The 16,876-nt window shown below is 44.0% G+C and overlaps 1 protein-coding gene across 1 annotated transcript in view; it reads left to right on the top strand.

Moving 5' to 3' along the window:
- The window catches only part of LOC143783273 (uncharacterized), a 143,779-nt gene that overhangs the window by 99,765 nt on the left and 27,138 nt on the right, over positions 1 to 16,876 (top strand). Inside the window, exons 17-20 of the mRNA XM_077271685.1 lie at positions 2,243 to 2,287; positions 3,644 to 3,697; positions 11,234 to 11,287; positions 11,373 to 11,426. Coding sequence (XP_077127800.1) covers positions 2,243 to 2,287; positions 3,644 to 3,697; positions 11,234 to 11,287; positions 11,373 to 11,426 — 207 coding nt within the window. The remainder of the gene's footprint in view (positions 1 to 2,242; positions 2,288 to 3,643; positions 3,698 to 11,233; positions 11,288 to 11,372; positions 11,427 to 16,876) is intronic.

Raw genomic sequence — 16,876 nt, forward strand, 5'->3', positions numbered from 1 at the left:
CCTATTACTGCACCTGCTGTGTAAATTCTAAAGCACCCCTCTATAATATAGTAATGCCGGGTGCACGTGCCCTAGAAAACAGTGCCCATATTTTGCCCCCTAGAAAGTAACATTGCCCTGTGTGCCCCTTTGATAGTCACAGTAACCTGAGTTCCCCTATAACCATAAGTGCCCACTTTACATTTAATAATGCCCCGAGTCTCCCCCTGTACAGCTCCTCTATACACAGTATGATGCCCCCTCACTGTATAGTACCACCCACACAGTATACTGACCCCTTAGTAGCCCCCAAACTGTTTGATGGCTCCAACACTGTATGATGGCCCCTTCACTGTAATCTCCACACTGTATGATGGCCCCATAGATAACCTCCATATAGTATAATGTGCCAGATAGTCCTCAATATAGTACAAGACAGTACCCCTATAGGCAGACCCTGTAGTATAAGGCAGTACCCCTATAGGCAGACTCTGTAGTATAAGGCAGCACCCCCCATAGGCAGAATCTATAGTATAAGGCAGCACCCCCATAGGCAGATCCTGTTGTATAAGGCAGCACCCCCCATAGGCAGATCCTGTTGTATAAGACAGCACCCCCTCCATAGGCAGCTCCTGTAGAATATAAGGCAGCACCCCCCATAGGCAGATCCTGTAGTGCATAAGGCAGCACCCCCTTAGGTAGATCCTATAGTGTATAAGGCAGCACCCCCCATAGGCAGATCATGTAGTGTATAAGGCAGCACCCCCCTTAGGCAGATCCTATGGTGTATAAGGCAGCATCCCCCATAGGCAGATCCTGTAGTGTATAAGGAAGCACCCCCATAGGCAGATCCTGTAGTGTATAAGGCAGCACCCCCCCATAGGCAGATCCTGTAGTGTATAAGGCAGCACCCCCCATAGGCAGATCCTGTAGTGTATAAGGCAGCACCCCCCTTAGGCAGATCCTATAGTGTATAAGGCAGCACCCCCCATAGGCAGATTCTGTAGTGTATAAGGCAGCACCCCCTTAGGCAGATCCTATAGTGTATAAGGCAGCACCCCCCATAGGCAGATCCTGTAGTGTATAAGGCAGCACCCCCTTAGGCAGATCCTATAGTGTATAAGGCAGCACCCCCCTTAGGCAGATCCTATAGTGTATAAGGGAGCACCCCCCATAGGCAGATCCTGTAGTGTATAAGGCAGCACCCCCTTAGGCAGATCCTATAGTGTATAAGGCAGCATCCCCCATAGGCAGATCCTGTAGTGTAAAAGGTAGCACCCCCCATAGGCAGATCCTGCAGTGTATAAGGTAGCACCCCCCATAGGCAGATCCTGTAGTGTATAAGGTAGCACCCCCCCATAGGCAGATCCTGTAGTGTATAAGGCAGCACCCCCCATAGGCAGATCCTGTAGTGTATAAGGCAGCACCCATAAAAAAACACAATAAATAAATACTCACCTCTCTTCCTCCTTGTTCTATGGTGCTCCCTGCTCCCGTTCTTGTCCTGACAGTGGGTGCCGGGCGGTGACGTCATAGCACCCGCTGTCAGTGTCGGTGTCTGCGTCGTCAGACGCTAACAAGGGAATGATGGGAGAAGGAGCGCAGCGCAACACTCCTTCCCTCATCTGTGCGGTTATCTGTATCGGCTAGATGTCGATACAGCTCACCATGCAATGACGGGCGGGGGGCCCACTGCTGGCACCGGGACCCCCCTGCCTGCTCAGGGGCCCCATAGTTGTAGAGCAGGGAGATTGATTCTCCCTGCTCTGCCGCAGAATATAACTGTATAGGCGCGCTGCGCGCGCCGATGAAGTTCCAGTAGCGTAGCTCCGGGTGGGCCCCCTCAGAGAGTGGGGCCCTGGGCGACCGCCCCCTCTGCCCCCCGGTAGCTACGCTACTGAGCGCTATATAAAAATAAAGATTATTATTATTATTTATTATTTGCTGCAATGTTACAATGCGACACTATGATCTCAGTATCACACAACACATGTCGCTGTGTAGCCCCAGCCTAAGGCCACATTCAGTATTTGGTCAGTATTTCACATCAATATTTGTAAGCATAAATCAGGATTGGAACAATTAGAGGAAAAGTATAATAAAAACACATGCATCTTCTCCATTTTTCACTCACTCCTGGTTTTGGCTTACAAATACTTAGGTAAAAAACTCACCAAATACTCAATGTGTGAACATGGCTGCAAATTAACATTCATTAAATTGTGAGATCTTTTTAGCAACATTATAATTGTGTATTTTCTAGGGTTTTCGTGGCACTCCTGGTCTTCCTGGTCCAATAGGATTAATGGTAATTTTACATCATCAGTATAGTCTACTAACTTGTTTTGTGCCTGCTGCAGCGTTAATTATTCAACTAAGTCTCCTGTCCCTAAAAAACCTTCAGATAATTGTGTCGTATAGCAGATACACAAATTATTCAGCAACTAGTAGACATGAGCAAATTGGTTTGATATTAATTGAATGTATGTTGAATTTTAGGAAATTTGCCAGACCCTGCAAAATTCAAAAAATTTGTGATTCGATTGGCGTGAAAAATACTCCACAAATGCCCACCACTATTTTACATATTGCAGAATATTTTATTGGCCACAGAATGCTCACATGACCTCAGGAACAGCTGCAGCTATCACAAATACAGCCAATCAGGAGGCACTATTATAGCCTGTATAAAAGCAGACAGGGAATGCAGCAGCTGCATTGTAGTAAATCTGTACAATTACAGAACTTCATAGCTCACAGTTTAGCAGTAGAGATAAGGAGATAAACCTTTAAAACTGAATAACTATTATTATTAATTACAAATACTGTGTGATATGATAGCAGTGAAAAATAGTTACCATCTATTTATCTATGGCCATATATTTTGAGGTTATTTTGACATTACGAAGAGTATGTTTGCAATAAAGAGCTTGAATATTGTTCATTGGAGTCCTAGGAGACCTCAGAGTGTTACACAAATATTTTTAGGGTAATTGGAGGCCTTTCCGTACTTGCGATTTGCAGTGGAATAATTTGCTGCAAATTCATATTTTGGGGAAAAATGTAACATAGCTATCAAGTTTGAATTTCAAAAGATTTGCTCATCTGTAGATACTAAACATAATATAATGTAAGCGATATAAGCTTTTTAAATGCTTAAAATGGAAATAGCACTGAGAAGAGGACCTGTCACCAGGTTACTAGTGGGGTCAGTTTTTGCTACCTAATATATGTCAATAGGGATGTAGTGTAATGTGCTTTTGATTATGGTTTTCCAAATAATAGCTGCTGATTATAGCCATGGGGTGATTATTAGTAAGACTTTCCACAATTAACTCATAACTTAGAACTGGGAAACTCACTATTTTAATAGCAGTTGTCCAAAAAGGAAAATCAATTAATTGCTGCTTGTGAATTATACAGGTTTCATTGATACCAGTGGAAAAACAACAGTTTTCTTACCAAAAAAGTTACTATTTCACCCTTACTTTATGAGATTTTAAGAAAGAACCATTCTGGGGTCATTTACGCTTTTGATGTACTTTATTTCTACACTTAAAGGTAATAAATAATAAGGATGATGCATTTTACTATATTATGACATACCAAAGGGTCATTTCAATTATGAACATTACTTATCTAATCCCATAATTTATTTTTACAGGGAGAAAGGGGAATGTCGGGACCCAAAGGTGCCTCAGGACCTCCGGGCCTTAAAGTAATTGTTATAAACTGAAATAAAGTGGAAGGACTCTTGGTTAATGTGAAAAAACTAATAATACACTTGTTATATTATTATGTAACGCTGATACTGTCCATATAGATTCCAACCATGGCATCTAAGATGTTAGGGCTCATTCAGACTGACTATAATGAAGCAGCAGAGTTACTCTGGACTCCAACTGGCCTCTGCTCAGCGTTGCTCTTCTTTTCATAAGTGCACAAAACTGTGGTGGGCCGTGCCGTTATGCATGCCTAAAAAGACATACATCGTCGGATCACAGGTCAGATGAGTCCACAGTGCCTCTATCTGCCCCATTATAGGGAATCTTCCACCAGGAGTTCTATTTGAATCACGTATCTGTGCGCTCAGCACAGAGCGCAGGATAAATATGAGCTGAGCCTTAGTGCGATCTTTGGGAGGCAGAATGAAAAAATTAACAGCAGGTGAATAATTGGTTTCATTGATTTTTTTTTACGCCGTTCCTTGTGCGGTATACGGTAATTGATTTGACAACTTTATTCTTTGGATCGGTGCGATTACAGTGATACCAGATTTATATTGGGTTTTTATGTTTGGCAGCTGTCACACACTAAAAGACACTTTTTATTGCAAAACTAGTTTTTGCATCGCATAATTTGAGAACTACCGTATTTTGCGGATTATAAGACACACCACAAATTTTGAGAAAAATAGGAATTTTTTTTTTTTTAATAAAATGATGGTGATTCTTATAATCCATGCGTCTTACTGCTTACTGGGGGTGAAGTGTGTTGCGAACTCTGTTCTCGGACTCCCTCCTGTGGTCGTGAGTGGTACTGCGTGAGTTCTATTTTTGGGCTCCCTCTGGTGGCTCTTTTGTCATTCTGCGGGTCTGTGGCTGGGATCAGCTGCCTCGTCACCTGCTATTCAGGTTTCCTGTTTAACTTACCTGGACCTTCATTTGTTGCCTGCTGTCGTTGTATTCAGTGCTGGTCCTGATCTCTCCTGACTTCATTCGCTATCAGTCTCTCCAAGAGAAGCTAAGTTTTTTGCTAGTTCATTTTTGCTCATCTTTGTACAATATGTTTCTCAGTATATTATAAGTTCTGTCCAGCTTGCTAATATGTGATTTTCTCGCTTGCTGGTAGCTCTGGGGTGATGAGTTGCTCCCCTCACATCGTTAGTTGGTGTGGGGGTTCTTGCATTCTCTGCGTGGATATTTTTGAATAGGGTTTTATACTGACCGCACAGATTCTTTGCTATCCTCTTTCTATTTAGTGATTAGCGGGCCTCCTTTGCTAAACCTGTTTCATTTCTACATTTGTGCTTTCTCCTTTACTCACCGTTATTATTTGTGGGGGGCAGTTCTAAACTTTGGGGTTATTTCTCTGAGGCAAGTGAGGCTTTTATTTCTCTCTAGGGGTAGCCAGTTTCTCAGGCTGTGAAGAGACGTCTAGGATTTCTAGGTACGTTCCACGGCTGCCTATAGTGTGTGCGGTTAGGATCAGGTTTGCGGTCAGTCTAGTTACCACATCCCCAGAGCTCGTCTTATGTTCTCTTACTTAGCTGGTCAGATTTGTGATCCTAAGCCACTAAGGATCATAACAGTACAGCAGGCCCAAAAAGTGTTAAATGCATCGCAGAAGCGGGATAAGAGAAGTCCTGACTGCATTTTTTTTTTCTTTGCTGCAGTTTGTCTAGCTTCTCTCCTCCCCTTAATCTCTGGGTGGCTCTGAGTTCAGCTGCAGACATTGATATTCAGAGTTTGACTTCTAGTATGGATCATCTTACTGCAAGGGTACAGAGCATTCAGGATTATGTTGTTCACAGTCCTATGTCTGAGCCTAAAATACCTATTCCTGAATTGTTTTCTGGAGATAGATCTAGGTTTTTTAATTTTAAGAATAATTGCAAGTTATTCCTTTCTTTGAGACCTCGTTCCTCTGGTAATCCTGCTCAGCAAGTTAAAATTATTATTTCCTTGTTACGTGGTGACCCTCAAGATTGGGCATTCTCCCTGGCGCCAGGAGATCCTGCATTACTGAATGTGGATGCGTTTTTTCTGGCGCTTGGATTGCTTTATGAGGAACCTAATCTTGTTGATCAGGCAGAAAAGGCTTTGCTGGCCCTCTCTCAGGGTCAGGATGAAGCAGAGGTTTATTGTCAGAAATTTAGGAAATGGTCGGTGCTTACTCAATGGAATGAGTGTGCCTTGGCAGCAATTTTCAGAAAAGGTCTATCCGAAGCCCTTAAGAATGTTATGGTGGGGTTCTCCACGCCTGCGAGTCTGAATGAGTCAATGGCTTTGGCCATTCAGATTGATCGGCGTTTGCGGGAGCGCAAACCTGTGCACCATCTGGCGGTATTTCCTGAACAGAAACCTGAGTCTATGCAATGTGACAGGATTCTGACCAGAATTGAACGGCAAAATCATAGATGTCAGAATGGGTTGTGCTTCTACTGTGGTGATTCAGCTCATGTCATCTCAGATTGTTCTAAGCGCACAAAAAAGTTCGCTAAATCTGTCACCATTGGTACTGTACAGCCTAAATTAATTTTGTCTGTTACTTTGATTTGCTCTCTGTCATCCTACTCGGTTATGGCTTTTGTAGATTCAGGTGCTGCCCTGAATCTGATGGATTTGTCATTTGCCAAGCGCTGTGGTTTTGTCCTGGAGCCTTTGCAGTTCCCTATTCCATTGAAGGGAATTGATGCTACGCCATTGGCCAAGAATAAACCTCAGTACTGGACTCAAGTGACCATGTGTATAACTCCTGCACATCAGGAGGTGATTCGCTTTCTTGTGCTATATAATTTGCATGACGTTGTCGTGTTAGGTCTGCCATGGCTGCAGGCTCATAATCCAGTCTTGGATTAGAAAGCAATGTCTGTGTTAAGTTGGGGTTGCCAGGGAATTCATGGCGATGCTCCTTTGGTATCAATTGCTTCCTCTACTCCTTCTGAAGTCCCTGAGTTCTTGTTGGATTAAAAGGATGTATTTGATGAGCCCAGGTCCAGTGCCCTACCTCCTCATAGGGATTGTGATTGTGCTATAAATTTGATTCCTGGTAGTAAGTTCCCTAAGGGACGACTGTTTAATTTGTCTGTACCAGAACATGCCGCTATGCGGAGTTATATAAAGGAATCTTTGGAGAAGGGGCATATTCGTCCATCCTCGTCCCCTCTTGGTGCAGGATTCTTTTTTGTGGCCAAGAAGGATGGTTCTCTGAGACCTTGTATAGATTATCGCCTTCTAAATAAAATCACGGTCAAATTTCAGTATCCTTTGCCATTGTTGTCTGATTTGTTTGCTCGGATTAGGGGGTCTAGTTGGTTCACCAAGATAGATCTTCGTGGTGCGTATAACCTTGTGCGTATAAAGCAGGGCGATGAATGGAAAACAGCATTTAATACGCCCGAAGGCCATTTTGAGTACTTGGTGATGCCTTTTGGACTTTCTAATGCCCCTTCTGTGTTTCAGTCCTTCATGCACGACATCTTCCGAGAATATCTGGATAAATTTATGATTGTGTATCTAGATGATATTTTGGTCTTTTCTGATGATTGGGAGTCCCATGTGAAGCAGGTCAGGATGGTATTTCAGGTCCTGCGTGCCAATGCCTTATTTGTGAAGGGCTCAAAATGTCTCTTCGGAGTCCAGAAGGTTTCCTTTTTGGGCTTTATTTTTTGTCCTTCTACTATTGAGATGGACCCAGTCAAGGTCCAGGCTATTCATGGCTGGACTCAGCCTACATCGGTTAAGAGTCTTCAGAAGTTCTTGGGTTTTGCTAATTTTTACCGTCGCTTCATCGCTAATTTTTCTGGTGTGGTTAAGCCTTTGACGGATTTGACCAAAAAGGGTGCTGATGTGACTAATTGGTCTCCTGCGGCCGTGGAGGCCTTTCGGGAGCTGAAGCGCCAGTTTTCTACGGCTCCGGTCTTATGTCAGCCAGATGTCTCTCTTCCTTTCCAGGTCGAGGTTGATGCTTCTGAGATTGGAGCAGGGGCTGTTTTGTCACAGAGAAGCTCTGATGGCTCTGTGATGAAGCCATGTGCTTTCTTTTCAAGAAAATTTTCGCCTGCCGAGCGGAATTATGATGTTGGTAATCGGGAGTTGTTGGCAATGAAGTGGGCATTTGAGGAGTGGCGACATTGGCTTGAGGGAGCTAAGCATCGTGTGGTGGTCTTGACTGATCACAAAAATTTGATTTATCTCGAGTCTGCCAAACGGTTGAATCCTAGACAGGCTCGTTGGTCGTTGTTTTTCTCCCGTTTCGATTTTGTGGTCTCGTACCTTCCTGGTTCGAAGAATGTGAAGGCTGATGCTCTTTCTAGGAGTTTTGTGCCTGACTCTCCTGGAATTTCAGAGCCGGCTGGTATCCTCAGAGAGGGGGTGATTTTGTCTGCCATTTCCCCAGATTTGCGACGGGTGCTACAGGAATTTCAGGCGGATAGACCTGATCGTTGTCCACCAGAGAGACTGTTTGTCCCAGATAGATGGACCAGCAGAGTTATTTCCGAGGTTCATTCTTTGGTGTTGGCGGGTCATCCTGGGATTTTTGGTACCAGAGATTTGGTGGCTAGGTCCTTCTGGTGGCCTTCCTTGTCGCGGGATGTGCGTTCCTTTGTGCAGTCCTTTGGGATTTGTGCTCGGGCTAAGCCTTCCTGTTCTCGTGCCAGTGGATTGCTTTTGCCTTTGCCTGTTCCGAAGAGGCCTTGGACGCACATTTCCATGGATTTTATTTCGGATCTTCCAGTTTCTCAGAGAATGTCTGTCATCTGGGTGGTTTGTGATCGTTTTTCTAAAATGGTCCATTTGGTGCCCTTGCCTAAGTTGCCTTCCTCCTCCGATTTGGTTCCGCTGTTTTTTCAGAATGTGGTTCGTTTGCACGGCATCCCTGAAAACATTGTGTCTGACAGAGGATCCCAGTTTGTGTCCAGATTTTGGCGGTCCTTTTGTGCTAAGATGGGCATTGATTTATCTTTTTCGTCAGCCTTCCATCCTCAGACGAATGGCCAAAATGAGCGAACTAATCAGACCTTGGAAACTTATTTAAGATGTTTTGGTTCTGCTGATCAGGATGACTGGGTGACTTTTTTGCCATTGGCCGAGTTTGCCCTTAATAATCGGGCTAGTTCTGCTACTTTGGTTTCGCCTTTTTTTTTTGTAATTCTGGTTTTCATCCTCGTTTTTCCTCGGGTCAGGTTGAGCCTTCTTACTGTCCTGGGGTGGATTCTGTGGTGGATAGGTTGCAGCAGATTTGGAACCATGTAGTGGATAATTTGACATTGTCACAAGAGAAGGCTCAGCGCTTTGCTAACCGCCATCGCTGTGTGGGTCCCCGACTCCGTGTGGGGGATTTGGTATGGTTGTCTTCTCGTTATGTGCCTATGAAGGTTTCTTCCCCTAAGTTTAAGCCTCGTTTCATCGGTCCTTATAAAATTTTGGAAATCCTCAACCCTGTGTCATTTCGTTTGGACCTCCCAGCATCGTTTGCCATTCATAATGTGTTCCATAGGTCTTTGTTGCGGAGGTATGTGGTGCCTGTGGTTCCTTCTGTTGATCCTCCTGCTCCGGTGCTGGTTTTGGGAGAATTGGAGTACGTGGTGGAGAAGATCTTGGATTCTCGTATTTCAAGACGGAGGCTTCAGTACTTGGTTAAGTGGAAGGGCTATGGTCAGGAGGATAATTCCTGGGTTGTCGCCTCTGATGTTCATGGGACCGTGCCTTCCATGTGGCTCATCCTGATCGCCCTGGGGGCTCTGATGAGGTTTCGGTGACCCCTCCTCAAGGGGGGGTACTGTTGTGAACTCTGTTCTCGGACTCCCTCCTGTGGTCGTGAGTGGTACTGCTTGAGTTCTATTTTTGGGCTCCCTCTGGTGGCTCTTTTGTCATTCTGCGGGTCTGTGGCTGGGATCAGCTGCCTCGTCACCTGCTATTCAGGTTTCCTATTTAACTCACCTGGACCTTCATTTGTTGCCTGCTGTCGTTGTATTCCGTGCTGGTCCTGATCTCTCCTGACTTCATTCGCTATCAGTCTCTCCAAGAGAAGCTAAGTTTTTTGCTAGTTCATTTTTGCTCATCTTTGTACAATATGTTTCTCAGTATATTATAAGTTCTGTCCAGCTTGCTAATATGTGATTTTCTCGCTTGCTGGTAGCTCTGGGGTGCTGAGTTGCTCCCCTCACATCGTTAGTTGGTGTGGGGGTTCTTGCATTCTCTGCGTGGATATTTTTGAATAGGGTTTTATACTGACCGCACAGATTCTTTGCTATCCTCTTTCTATTTAGTGATTAGCGGGCCTCCTTTGCTAAACCTGTTTCATTTCTACGTTTGTGCTTTCTCCTTTACTCACCGTTATTATTTGTAGGGGGCTATTCTAAACTTTGGGGTTATTTCTCTGAGGCAAGTGAGGCTTTTATTTCTCTTTAGGGGTAGCCAGTTTCTCAGGCTGTGAAGAGACGTCTAGGATTTCTAGGTACGTTCCACGGCTGCCTATAGTGTGTGCGGTTAGGATCAGGTTTGCGGTCAGTCTAGTTACCACATCCCCAGAGCTCGTCTTATGTTCTCTTACTTAGCTGGTCAGATTTGTGATCCTAAGCCACTAAGGATCATAACAGAAGTGGGGTCCCAGTGTCGTTGTTGGAGTGTTGCTGCAACCTGGGATGAGGGGGTGTTCGGATGTGCGGTGCGGCGCTGAGGGTGTTCGGTGCTGTGGGGGCTCTGCCGACTTTTCTTTTAAAGCCCAGAGCCCCCGCAGTTACATGGTTTCCTATGCAGTGGACTCCGGAAAATGGCTGCCAGGGGCGGCGCATGCGCAGATGGAGATCTCGGCACCAAGAGCTTGGGTTTTGCCTTTGACAAAACTTTGTTGATACCGTTATGTACGGATTATGTGCATTTTTAATTCCACAACATTCCACGACAGAAAACAGTAAAAACGCATATGTGATTTTTACTTTTCAGCATTTAATGCAATTCTACGGGGAAAATCCACACATAAAAGTCATCATACCCAAAATGGAAATTGACATGTTGCCGATTCCAAAACTGCACCGCTAGTCAGTTTCTGTGTAAAAATACAGTACAGAGGGCAGGAAATCTCTAGAAATCCCATACTTTTTGCTGGAACTGTATGACAATGTGCCTTTTTGTGCAGTTAAAATATGCAGCGTCAAAAACTCACCCAAAACTTATTGCAGGAACTTAATCTAAAGATGTGGGATAAAAACTTAAAAAGCTTTGTGTCATGGATGCCAAATCTGGCTGTGGTATCAAGTGTTTAACAAAACCATCATATTATGGCTGCAGAAACAACCCTTGGAACTGGTTTTAAAGTGAGCTTTTATGCATATTACTTCAGTCATAGCTGTTTTTACTTAATTAGTGCTTCTGTTATTTTATAATTTAAAGAATGAAATAAATCAAGCACATACCCAGCCTTCTTTCATTTCTATGAAGGTCACCACCTTTACCAACCAGTCATCCCATCATGTTTATTTGGCAGTTATTCATTTTTATTTTCTTAAAACTGACTTTATTCATTTTAGGGTGAAAATGGGCCACGTGGACTTCCAGGAGCAGAAGGATCCCAAGGGGCTAAAGTACAAAACTACATATTTGATTTTATGTAATCACTATTGCTTCTAAATTCTTTATTTTTTTAATTTTTGATTTTATGTATGATAGGGTGTACATGGTGAAAATGGGCCTCCGGGGCCACAAGGACCTCCTGGAATAAAAGTAAGTGAACCATTAGAGCTGCCTGAAAGAGAACCTGTTGGCACGATTTTGTAATGTAAAGTATTGTACAGACATGGCAGTAATGGCGCTGTGATACAGATTAAATTGATATTTTTGGTGGAGCAATCCACTTTGTGGTTCTTCTGCAATCACCATTTGAAGTTTTCTACTAATTAGGGTATGTGCACAATATCGGGAATGGCTCAGTATTTGCTCAGGATTTGACACAGGTGAAATCTGCACCAAATCTGCATCTGAGGTCATTGGCAGGTCACCTGCGCTTTTGATACGTTTTTTACATGCGTTTTTTCCACATGTGTTTTTGAAGCATTTTTTGCATTGCATGCGTTTTTTTTGTTACTTGAAATAAAGCTAATTGAAAGTTGGCTTCTGGGAAGGAAAAAAAGTGATTTCCTGTTTGTGGGTATGTTCCCACAGTCAGTAAACGCAGCGGGTTGGACGGTGCGCACATCTACAGTGTCCAACCCGCAGCATCCAGCTGTTACAGCACAGTGGAGGGGATTTCAAGAAATGCCATGCCCACTATGTGTGCACCAATGCCCGCAGACCCGCAGAGACTGACATGTGGCACGTCTTTCCAAACTGCAGCATGTCAATTTATGTAGCAAAGACGCTCAGTCTCCGCTGCGTAAATTACCCATACACTTTTATTAGATACTGCAAAACTGCATTATCTTCCTAGTCAAATGTGTATTAAGTGCAGGAACGCAGCTTACTACACATGTGTACTAAATTAAATAATGGTAAATCTTGTGACAGCCAGGAGTACATGACACAGGAAGTGGAAGAAAGCACAGAGAGAGGTCCCCTCATTTTTAATAAATAAATAATAATTTAAAAAATAAAATAGCGTGGGGTCCCCCTATATATGTTAACCAGCCAGAGTGAAGCAGACTACCGGTACTGGTATTTAAAGCTGGTAAGGATCCAATATCCATGAACCTTACCAACCTGGTAATACCAGGCCGCAGTAGTCTGCTTACCTTGGATGGTTAGCAAAAATCGTGGGATTCCCTCCAAAAAAATAGACTGGGGTCTCCCTATTTTTTTAACCAGCCAAGGAAAAAGCAGACAGCTGCGGCCTGGTATACTCAGGCTAGCAAGGCCCATGGATTTTGGCGCTCACCAGCCTAAAAATATCAGCCCACAGCTGCCCTGCAATTGGCACATCCAAAGATGCGCCAATTGTGGCACCTTACCCGGCTCTTCCCACTTGCCCTGTAGCGGTAAATAAGATTTGTGGGGTTGATGTCACCTTTGTATTGTTAGTTGATGTCAAGCCCACGGCTTAGCAATGGAGAGGCGTCTATAAGAAGGGATCTTATAGATGCCTCTCCATCGCTAAGCCGTGGGCTTGACATCACCTGACAATACAAAGGTGACATCAACCCCACAAATCTTATTTACCGCTACAGGGCAAGTGGGAAGAGCCAGGTAAGGTGCCACAATTGGCGCATCCATTACTAATCCTATAGTTGTATGGTAAATACACAGCCAGAATAAAGTCCTTTAATTGAAATAATGACACAGACTCCTTTAAGAGAACTTAATTAAACCATACTTACTGCATCGCCTATTCCACCAACGCCCTCATTCTCTTGTAAGAGAATTAAAATAAAAAAGCAACAATATCCTTACCTGTCCGCCAAGAAGCTATGCATACTGTCCCACGACGAGTCCAGCTCTGCTACATCTGGATGCCTTTGGCTGATTCGGTGGCATTATGCCACCATTCAGCCTAACATCCAGACACACTGGAGCTTGAAGATGATCATCGGAGATGTCCCTGGCGGTCACGTGCACTGATCGTGAGAACTTGGCTAATGTCGGAGATAACCCCATCCCCGGCGGTCACGTGCACGGCAGGTCTCGCGATTAGCTCAGCTCATCGCGAGAACTGCATTGTAGGTGAACTTCAGGCCGTGTCACAAGGTACACCTTTATTTAAATTAGTACACATGCGTAGTAAGCCGCGTTTCCGCACTTAATATGCATGTGACTAGAAAGTTAATGCAGTTTTACCGCATCTAATGATAGTGAATGGGTAATTTAAGCAGCAGAGACGGAGCGTCTCCGCTACATAAATAGACATGCTGCGGTCTGGAAAGACGCATTGCATGTCAGTCTCCGCAGGGAAGTCGGAGGCATCCGTGCACGCATAGTGGGCATGGGTTTTCTTGAAATCCCATCCACTATGCTGTAACATCTGGACACTGCGGGTTTGATGCTGTGGATGTATGCAGCGTCCAACGCACAGCGTTTACTGACTGTGGGAACATATCCTTAGATTACAGTGCCCAAAGGCACTGTGCACTGGGTCTTCTCCTCCCTGTCTGTGATTCCTTGGGCCCCGCCGGCCTCTGGTCATTCGCAGATCAGATGCAGGTGGAGGGGCAGTAAATCACACACAGGGAGGAGAAGAGCCAGTGTACAGTCCAATCCCTGTGCACCGAATCTAATTAGCAGAAAACTTCAAATGGCAATTAAAGAAGAACAAGAAAGTGAATTTCTTCACCAAAGGTATCAATGTAATGTGTGTTTCAGTGCCATTACAGCCATGTATTTACTTTGTATCACAAAATTGTGCCAACAAATTCTCTTTAAAGGGTTATTCCTATCTTCATGTGTGAATAATGTTGGATAGTGTCTGTAAAAACAAGCACTTTTGCAATTTACAGCTTATTAAACTTTGCAGCTTTTATTGTGGTCTAAAGTTTACATTTTTCTATTGCTTACAGCTCGTTGCCTTAGGAGCCCGATTACAAGTGCTATCCAGCTCGTAAACACTGTGCTAAAGCTGGTTGGGATTAGGAGGTAACAACATAATCCAGCAATCCCACCAGCTTCAAAATTGTGCTTACAAGCTCAATAGAAAAGAGCTTGCAAGCACTGTGTATGTTCTGCTCTTTACCAAAGATTGTATGTGTCAAGGCAACAAGCTATAAACAAAAGTGTCAATAATACAACAATACCACTGGCGCTCAGCACTACAATGCACCACCTACTAAGACTATCTGAAGAGATCACCCAGCTGCTGGTATTCTCAGAAATGTGCCCCTTTCTGTGAAAAAACCAAATTTACTACCAAATAATACCGCGCTAGGGTGATACTGAACGTACACTGGAGTGTAATGGTTAAGGGAACATACCACACACTGTGCACAGAAATGCAATAGATTGTACGCTGCTAGGCCAGCTGTACGACTCCCTAGTACCTATATAGTCCGAACACCACGGACCACACGGTCACTAATAAAACAGTTGATTAAAACACTATCAATGTCTGAGAAGCAAATGCTGATTGTAGCTCTTACCGAATGTTGTCCTGTATGGCCTCCTGGTGCGTGTCCAACAAGGGGTATGCAGACCACAGCGGATGATGTTGGCACGTGCAGGGGTAGGGCTGGACGCTACACAGTAATGCGACGCGTTTCGAAGGGTATGCGCCCTTCTTCCTCAGGGTACCTGAGGAAGAAGGGCGCATACCCTTCGAAACGCGTCGGTTAGTCTTTTTGGTCTCAGCGAGACTCCATAGGCCCGTGACGTCACACGCTGATCTCTCAGCGGCGGCCATTTTTTCGTAGTGCATCCAGGGACGTCTCCGGCCGGGACGTTTCCTGGCGCTGCACTGAGTATCTGCACCACACGCTGGTCACGGCTTACCAGTGCACACCTGCTCATCCAAGCATTACTGTGTAGCATCCAGCCCTACCCCTGCACGTGCCAACATCATCCGCTGTGGTCTGCATACCCCTTGTTGGACACGCACCAGGAGGCCATACAGGACAACATTCGGTAAGAGCTACAATCAGCATTTGCTTCTCAGACATTGATAGTGTTTTAATCAACTGTTTTATTAGTGACCGTGTGGTCCGTGGTGTTCGGACTATATAGGTACTAGGGAGTCGTACAGCTGGCCTAGCAGCGTACAATCTATTGCATTTCTGTGCACAGTGTGTGGTATGTTCCCTTAACCATTACACTCCAGTGTACGTTCAGTATCACCCTAGCGCGGTATTATTTGGTAGCAAAAGTGTCAATAGTATCTTAACAACGAATGAAAACTTTAATAAGTAGTAAATTATAAATGTATTTGTATTTACTAGCACTTTCTGATCATTCCCATAGATGAAGATGGGAATCACCTTGTAAAAGGACCTTCATAAAGACTATTTGGTTTAGCTAACCCCTTGTTATATGCACTATGAAAATGTAATAAAGTGACACTTTCCAGAACTTTCAGGGGGTGGATAAAATTATTTCCCATATTATTTTTTAATGTAAATGTTACTATCAAAGATTTTTCATAACTACTGCTAAGTTCTATCTGTTCTGTAACATTGTTATATATGGCCTTTACATCATTGTTTTTTTTTTTTTAAATTGTCATGTTTTGGTCCAGTCCTTCATAAAATATCTCATCATGTAATTTGCAGCTCAGACATTCTAATACACTTTTATTGAACCATAAAATGTAGATGTTATTGTCCTTTAGAAATTTGTAGTAAGTTAATATATTACATTACAGCACCACCCTTGCCCCATGGTTGTGTATGGTATTGCAGCTCAGCCCTACATGTTAGTAATGGGTTGAGCTGCAATACAAACTAAGCCCTCCTTCACATGTTCTGGTGATTCCTGTACAGGAAAAACCAGTACTGGTGCAATCCATGGTCCGTGTCTGTGTGTCATTCCTGTGTTTGTATGTGACATCTGTGTAGCTGTTTGCTGTCCATGTGTCGATGTGTTCGCGTGTCACATCCGTGTGCTGTCCATGTGTCCATGTGTCACATCTGTGTTTCATCTGTGTGTTCGTGTGACACGTACCGGTGAAAAACAGCACAGATAGCGCTGATCCCTGGCGCCAGCTGCTGAAGGTAGCTCTCATCATTGTCGCTTGGTCTACCTGAGATCAGCACGACCAGGCAACAATGATGGGATTTGTATTCAGCAGAAGCTGTATATATTCTGTGTAAAATAAAGAATTACGGTATATAAAAAAACAGAGTAGGCTTCTGCGAAATTTTCATAATCACCAGCAAAGGGAGAGCCCATAGCTGGGGGCTGATTTTAATAATCTGGGAAAGGGGTAATATCCCATAAGGTTCCAAGGCTATTAATAATAGCTCACACCTGTTTGCTTAGCCTTTTCTGGTGAGTTTTTGTGGAACCCCCAAAAAATGATATAGGGTTCCACTATAAATTCAAACTAGTAAAGGCTAAACAAACAGGTGTGGGTTAATATTTATAGCCTGGGAAGGGGTCATGGATATTGTCCGCCCCAGGCTACCCACATCAGTCCTCAGTCGCCCCAGAAATGGCGCATCCATAAGATGCACCAAATCTGGAACTTAGCCTTGCTCTTCCCACTTGCCCTGGTGCAGTGGCAAGTGGGGTAATATTTGCGGTGTTGATGTCAGCTTTGTATT

Source organism: Ranitomeya variabilis, chromosome 6, assembly GCF_051348905.1.
Source record: "Ranitomeya variabilis isolate aRanVar5 chromosome 6, aRanVar5.hap1, whole genome shotgun sequence".
Classification (NCBI taxonomy): Eukaryota; Metazoa; Chordata; class Amphibia; order Anura; family Dendrobatidae; genus Ranitomeya; species Ranitomeya variabilis.